At 36.5% G+C, this 7588-nt stretch overlaps 1 protein-coding gene across 4 annotated transcripts in view; it reads left to right on the top strand.

The window, feature by feature from the left end:
• Nucleotides 1-7588, top strand: part of unkl (unk like zinc finger) — a 19025-nt gene that overhangs the window by 1444 nt on the left and 9993 nt on the right. Inside the window, exons 3-16 of one of the 4 annotated variants that reach the window (XM_024272416.2) lie at nt 1757-1933; nt 2226-2359; nt 3019-3154; nt 3367-3484; nt 3633-3717; nt 3808-3968; nt 4292-4480; nt 4778-4828; nt 4913-5090; nt 5167-5256; nt 5324-5557; nt 5643-5830; nt 5914-6171; nt 6346-7258. In XM_024272416.2, the coding sequence (XP_024128184.1) occupies nt 1757-1933; nt 2226-2359; nt 3019-3154; nt 3367-3484; nt 3633-3717; nt 3808-3968; nt 4292-4480; nt 4778-4828; nt 4913-5090; nt 5167-5256; nt 5324-5557; nt 5643-5830; nt 5914-6171; nt 6346-6501 (2155 nt within the window). In that variant the 3' untranslated portion in view covers nt 6502-7258. Of the gene's footprint in view, nt 1-1756; nt 1934-2225; nt 2360-3018; nt 3155-3366; nt 3485-3632; nt 3718-3807; nt 3969-4291; nt 4481-4777; nt 4829-4912; nt 5091-5166; nt 5257-5323; nt 5558-5642; nt 5831-5913; nt 6172-6345; nt 7259-7588 lie in introns of those variants that run through there. The other 3 variants (XM_024272417.2, XM_024272418.2, XM_024272419.2) reach the window with 3 other exon arrangements.

A 7588-nucleotide genomic window follows, 5' to 3' on the forward strand; every position in this document is an offset into this window, starting at 1 on the left:
TTTTGCTCATGTACCACTGTTAGGAGAAAAAACAATTGGAAAATGTACATGAAAATAATGTAAGTAAAGATCTTACTATGTGTATTTTTTAAATTTGCCATCTAGTAAGGGCATGTAGCCCCAGGTTTTTTGCAGTAACTGCCGCAGACAAACACAACTAAAAACACGTACTTAGAGCCTGAAATGAAAACAAATCCGAGTGGAAACAAATGACAACTAAAACGTTCCACTTACTGTCCATCGGCAAAAACCATCCCAGATAATCTACTCTCATTTTATTTGTAATTTTTTTAATTTGTATCCATTTTTTTCAGCAGTTCTTTTTATTTTTAGTTTTTCTTTTATTCGTAACATCATTTCTTTTTATTTGCATCAGTGTTTCTTTTATCTGTAGCAGCATTTCTTGTTTTTTGCAACACTTATTTTTATTTCCATTGTTTATTTCCTATTGCACTGGTACTTTTTTGCTGGAATTGTGGGTCTCGGCCATCGTAACGTGACCTTAAATTTTAGATGCTTGGCTTTTTTCTTACATGCAAGTTTTATGTATTCTTTTCTCTGCAATATTTAATCAGTATTATTTTTCTTTTTTCAATTGTGGAAACTCTTAGGTTGAGTATTACGGAGTATTAGGGCCATAATAAAACAAAATAAATAAATAAATGAGAAAGAAGTAGTAAAATGATGAGAAAAAATTAAGAATTTTGTTTAAACAAAGTTGTAAAATTATTGAATAAAAGTAAACTTTTTACTGGAAAAAAATCACAAGTATATTATTTTAAAAAGTTTTAATTTTGAAAGGCACAAGTCATGCTTTTTCAAAAATAAAGCAAATATTTTAATGAAAATAAAGTTGTACATTTACAAAAAAAAAAGTAATTCAATGGTATTCTTGAGCAGTGTGATGTCCATCTTTAAATTCTCTGCAACATAAATCAAACAGGAAATATTTAATTGTTTTTGTCAAAACATTTTTGAAAGGTAAATACCCAATTTTATTTAGAAAAAGTAAACGTGACTTCTTTTCCTGCATAATTGTTACGTTTCGAAGGTAAATTTACCACTTTTTCTCGTAAAATGTGTTTTTTTTTTCCCCTCATAATTAAATATATTTGCTTTTTTTGTTTTATTATGGTCCTATTATTCCGTCGTAGATTGAGTTTTGTTATTTGTTTTGAAAAAAGCTTTTGCTTCAGGTCTTTGTCACGTTCAAAGTAGTTTATTGTTCAGCTACTGTTGGACTAAACAGAGGATTTCTCTGGAGAGCTGGCAGAGGAACACTCCTCTCTCTGGCATGTGATCACACACTTTAAACACACTCTGTAAAATGCCTAATTAAATATAATTCAAGAGTTTAAAAAAATATATTAATTACAGAAATCGTAATAATATGTCGTGACTATTGTAGTCGTTGGAAGTTCTCCTCTGCTAATCAAAGCTATTTTTGCATGACCTTATGTGTTGTCATAGCAACTGTTGCTGTTCAAGGAAGGCAGATTTATTTTATTCAAGAAGCTTACTGGACTTCTATTTGTTAAGGCAGAAAAGCCCTGAAATCATTAATCTGTTTGATATATTTTTATGCCCCTATTTGTCTTTCAGTAATTAAATTCCCTAAAGTTTCAGTCTAAAATCATTTTAAAGCCTATATTTATGCTAAATTTTATTTTAAGATGATGGTTTAATTGTTATTTTAATTATTTTTTAGTTTGTTGTTTTATCTTGATCTTCTAAAACTGAGATCCTGCATCCGCAGTTGTCCTTATCTACACCGAACCACGGGCGACACAGAGCGCAAATACCATCTACGATATTACAAGACTGGGACTTGTATCCATGAGACGGACGCTCGAGGGCATTGTGTGAAGAATGGCCTTCACTGTGCTTTTGCTCACGGCCCACACGATCTCCGGCCTCCAGTCTATGATATCAGGTGACCTGCCGAGCGACTATTGTTTCCTTTTCTTTTATATTTTTGAGCTTCTCCTCCCATAAACCTCACAATGCAGCATTTGCACGAACCAGTTTAGCCTCGGATCATATTAAGTGCAGGATTTTCAGAATATAATTGAAATGTTTTTAATAAAACAGGGAAAATTATTATTTCAATGGGTTTTTTTAAAATAATTTAATGAATGTTAAATATATAATTTGTTTTATTTTTTTCTTTAAATACTGCCTTATCTTTTTTTATTTTTATGTTATTTATGTATTTGCATTTACAGAGAGATCCAAGCACAAGAAGCCCTCCAGAATGGCCAGTTGGGATCTGGGGAGGGAATTCCTGATTTACAACCTGGTGTGCTCGCTAGTCAAGCTATGATTGAGAAAACTTTAACTGAAGATCCCAGATGGCAAGGTGGGCAACTCCAAAATAAATGTTTCTTAACCCTTTGGAACCGACTGTGGGCATCCTTTGAGATCAGCGTAATAAAACTACATTTAAAATAAACTTATTTTGATGTTCTATGATTAATATATTATTAAATGAAAGATATAATTTATTATTATTTGTAGTTTATGGAAAAAAGCGACTTCATAAGTTAATAAAAGAGGCAAAGATGAACGCTGGTCAGACGGCTCAAGTGTGCTGCAGAGGACCTGCTCTGGGGGGCGGAGCTTTCAGCTATCAGACATCCAACAACGAGGAAACTGACCATTTTCTTTTGGATGGGGAGCGACAGCACTGTCAAAAAATTGCTGAAACGCCTCCACCTGTGAGCAGATTCCAGCCGAGTAGAACACCTGAAATCCAGCTGGATCAAACTGAATTCCAAAATACTTTTTTCTTTTATTCTTTGACACAGTAAAGAAAATGTAAGAAAAAATAAAAAAGAGCTGCAAAAAACAGAGGTGAGGTTGTGCTGATCAAAATCATGCAAAAGCAGCAAGAAAATACTGATAAGTTGAAAATGCAGAGGTAAATACAAAAGGGTTCCAAAGGGTTAATTAGGCCCATCTCATTTAAGAAAAAACTAAAATATGCAGCAAAGTTAACTTTAATGTCTGTTTTCGCAGATACCAACTTTGTTTTAGCCAATTATAAGACAGATCAGTGTACCAAACCCCCCAGACTATGCAGACAGGGCTATGCATGTCCTCACTACCACAACAGTAGGGATCGAAGGCGAAATCCCCGAAAATTCAAGTACAGGTGAGTTTTGTCTCTTTGAATGAACATTTTATGACCTTTAACACCTGAGGCGTCGTCTTTAACATACAGGAACTATTCAACCGTTAACATGATAATCTACAGGAATTATTGTGTTTAAAAGTTACAGTATATTAAAGAACATAAACACTGGAGCTTAGGTGTTAAAGGGTTAATGTCCAGATTATGGATGTCCTAAAGCCTTTGACTCGCAGGTCAACTCCTTGTCCTAATGTGAAACACGGAGACGAATGGGGGGAACCCTCAAAGTGTGACGGTGGGGACAGTTGCCAGTATTGTCATTCTCGCACCGAACAGCAGTTTCACCCGGAGGTGAGCCACATTCCCCTAAAATATTTCATCTCTTTGCACTGGATGCCTCTTCTGAAAGCAAATATTAACTTGTGGGATTTGAGATTGCCCGGTTGTTGAAAACGTTTCATCAAATTCTTCAAAAATAACAGTTTGTTTTTGCTTGCAGATCTACAAATCTACCAAATGCAATGACATGCGACAAACGGGATACTGCCCCAGAGGGCCGTTTTGTGCTTTTGCACATGTAGAAAGTAAGTCAATCTTTTTTTTATTCTACTTGTTAAAAAATGTTTTTTTAATAGCTATAAGTCACTTACTAGTTTATATTTGAACTATTCCAGGAATCCCCTCAACAGAGGAGACGATGAACTCTTTGCTAACAGCCATACAGTCAGGTTCACAGGCCCAGCTGGGCTCTCAGCAGTATTTAGAGGGTCCGGTTGGTGAGTGGAACAGTGGTGGAAGCTCCAGCACAACCAGTAGCAACGGACAACTAGGAAGTGTAGGTTCTTTTCTCTTTTATTTTGAAAATTCTTTGACCCAGCTTGGCCAAAGTGGGCGATGGAGCCCACTTCTGAATCTGCTTGAGTCAGGAATTAGTCAGAGATTCTGTTCATTTGTTGTTTACCATCTTTCAGTTTGTCATACATTTCTCATCGTTTTATTAGATACTTTTTCCTTTTTTTTCACAAAAAAACAGATTCTTATTGAAACCAGTTATATCTGAATTGTTGCTTTTAGTTTATTAAAAAAAAGTCCACATTTATAGTTTTGGTTTTCTAAGTTCATCGTTTTTATGGCATCATGTGCACTTGTCTTTCTCAGGTTTCATGTTCAAATAATACAACAGTAACAACATCCTCAGGAAGCGAAAGCTTGCTTTCCCCAGTGGGATCCATCAGCAGGCCCGTATCCCTAACTAATAGTAGTTTATGTTCAGAGTCCAGTTCATCCAGTGTTCCATCTCTGACGTCTAACTATCCTAAAGCTCCGGGCTTTGAACGTGAGGATCAGGTATACAGAAGCACTCCTTTGGTTTGGTAGGAAAAAGAAATTAGGATGATCAACTTCCATCCATTTATGTTCTTTTATTTGTCATCAGTCAATGCAATCACATTTTTATTTTTATTTTAGATCATCTCGTGTGATTCATTGTTGTAATTTATCATTTCTTTTTTTGATGATTTATTATTTTTAGTTAGTTTTAAATAAAGTTGTCAGAACAGTAAGAAAAGCAAAAACATGTGTTATTTAACATAAAATAACTGGATATAAGAAGAAAGTTACTCATGTTTTCATTATTCTTTATAGATAAAGAGTAAAGGACAGATGGATCAAAAATTATTGGACCAAGAAAAGCAGGTTTGTGCATAAATCTGTAAAATTTTGTCAAATGTTCTTTAGTATTTATTTAAATTATGTTCTTTTTTTTTTTCTTCTCTTTAGTCGCAAAATACTGTGTTTTCTGCTGTGAACCCTTTGGCATCGAGCTTCACCTCCAGCATCACATCAAGTTTGGCCTCCAGTATCGGATCAGATAGTTCTTCACCCACCACCTTATCTACAATGAATGCAAAGGCCACTCCTTTCTACCCGGGGAGCAACACGGTGGAGTCCGTCATCGGTAACTGCACGGGTAAACAGGCGCCGATAAGTTCTGCTTTCAGTTCTAAGAGGAGATTCTTTCGCTTCCTCATCAGGTTCTGCTCTAGACCTCAATTTCAGTGACATCAACGTCGCATCTCTCGATAAGGAGTTAGAGGAGCAAGACAACAGTTTAGGACTTTCAAGTAAGAGATTCAACATGATCCCAGTCGGCGTTTGAGTTTCTCTGGAGTAACCGCCGTTGTTTCGTAGGTCAAAGGGTGCTGGGTGGGTCGGCTCCCGTCAACATTCCCGGCTCCCTGGCGAGATCCTCCTCTTTTAATTCCTCCTCGTCACTTTCCACCTCCCCGCTGAGCTCCCTCTCCCAGTCGCTGTCGCAGTCGCTGCTGTCGGGAGCGGTGTCTCAGCAAAACCAAGCTGCCATGTTAGCCAAGCAGGAGCTCGGCCTCCTGGGAACACCCACCTCCTCTTCCCAGAATTCCCTGGGTAAACAGCAGCACGCATTACACATGTTTGTTTTACCAAAGTGAATGCAGATTCAAAGTAAGATCTAAAACTATTTATCATCTAGGTTTGAATGGAGGAGCGAGCAACATCTGGGACTTTGTTAGTGGCAGCTTTTCTCCAAGTCCATCCCCAGTTTTCAGCAGCCTGACCTCCACATCCAGCAGCACTGATCTGGCCCGCCTTTTCCGGGAGCTGGACGAAGCTAAAAGGAAGATCAAACAATGGGAGGAGGCCTGGCATCAAGTCAAACAGGTCAGGCGTCTAACCTGACTTCTGCCTGCAGCACAAAGCTTCAAATTTATGTTGTTCAAAGGCAACTGCGGTCTTCTTTCCAGGCGTTTGAAGCTTGTCAGAAAGATGCGCACGAAGCGAAGGAGCAAGCGAAGACCGCCGAGGCGGAGCGGCAGCTGGCGGAGCAGAAATGGGAAGACGCCGAGCGCAAGCTGAAAGAACTCCAGGGAGACTTTGACGTGTTCTGTCGCACCCCTGGAACCCCGCTCCTCCGTAGCTACGGAGAGCTGGACCAGCTCTCCCTGTCCAAACTCCACTCTATCCAGAGTCAGCTACGTAATGACCTAGATCTTATAGACGGGGTAAGAAAGTCTAGATCTCAAACGGCATTTCATTTTGTAGCATCTGAGTAAGACAGTCTGTTAGGTTCTTAAGAAGCACTCGTTCTGTCATGAAGCATGCTTATTTCAAATCTGCATGAACAGGTTTTTATTTTGTAGTTTGCAGCTGATAGACTCTTTTTCTTCCCCCAACAGGTAATTTATCAGCTTCAGTCAAAGAAATGTATAGTTTGCCAAAACCATGATCGTTGCGTTGTTCTGCAACCTTGCCAACATTATGTACTTTGTGAGAACTGTGCACCTAGTAAAGCAGAATGTCCTTATTGTAGAACAAAGATAGTCAAGTGGTGATGTACAGAAACCCAAGATACTATTTAAGAACTTAGTCTTGTTAAGAATTACTAATTTTCTGACGTCTGACTATAATCTTTATGATTAGAAACCAGTATTAAAAATCAGGTGTTCCCAGTAGAGAATTCATTCATAGGTAGCTCTTCTTGTTTTATGTTCTGTTGGACATATTCTCAGATTAGATTATAATTAACCGTATTATTTCACAGTAAAGGTCCAGTTAGAGATTTTCATGTTTTACTTAAAATCAGAACATAGCTGTAGATTCTTCAAATAAATAAAAAAACTACTAAATATTGAGACAGGTTTAGCCTAAAATAAATGCAAAATGACATGTTTTAAACAGTACACAGGTGATAAACTTCATGAGAAACCCCCTGAGAAGTGAGGGAGCAGGAAAATGAGCTTTGGTTTTCCAGGGAAGGATTGAAGGCATTTCAGCACCAGCTTTTCAAAATAAAAGAATTTCAGAAATATACAGATAAATATATATATGTACAACATTTTACAAATCTGTATATAGCTTTTGAAAATGATTTTTTTGTCAATTTTAGAAGAAATTCATTTAAGTTCATAAAAAAAAACTGCAGTGTTTTTCATACAGTAATATCTATCAGTCACTAAGCTAAGCTTTAGCTCATAAAGCGTTTGAGCATCTTTTCCTGTATCCCAAAGTAAATATCAAAATACAAAAAATGCATTTTTGTTATTTCTGTAAAAAATACTTATGAATGTTTTTCAGTGAGCAAAAAAAAAACAAATTAAATGCAAATAATTTGGCAGCTAAAGCATACAAACGGATGAAAATGTGAGTAAAATAAAGATTTTTTTGACTTAACTCTTATTTAAAAAGTATTTCAATTTTTTAGCAAAACTTCACGTCTAATAAAAACATAGTATTATCCTTAAAAAAAGCAGCAAAAAATTATGACATGCAAAAAACCTTAAACCAATTAACCAATCAAACATTGTTATATTGACCAAGTTTCTAAGCATTTTCTGTTTTAATCTTAAAACTCTTTTTTTAATTATTATTAAAGCACTTTGTTAAAATGGGACTTTATTAATGGGTTTGCTTTGAGCTGCT

The sequence above is a fragment of the Oryzias melastigma genome, linkage group LG8, assembly GCF_002922805.2.
Source record: "Oryzias melastigma strain HK-1 linkage group LG8, ASM292280v2, whole genome shotgun sequence".
In the NCBI taxonomy this organism is placed as follows: Eukaryota; Metazoa; Chordata; class Actinopteri; order Beloniformes; family Adrianichthyidae; genus Oryzias; species Oryzias melastigma.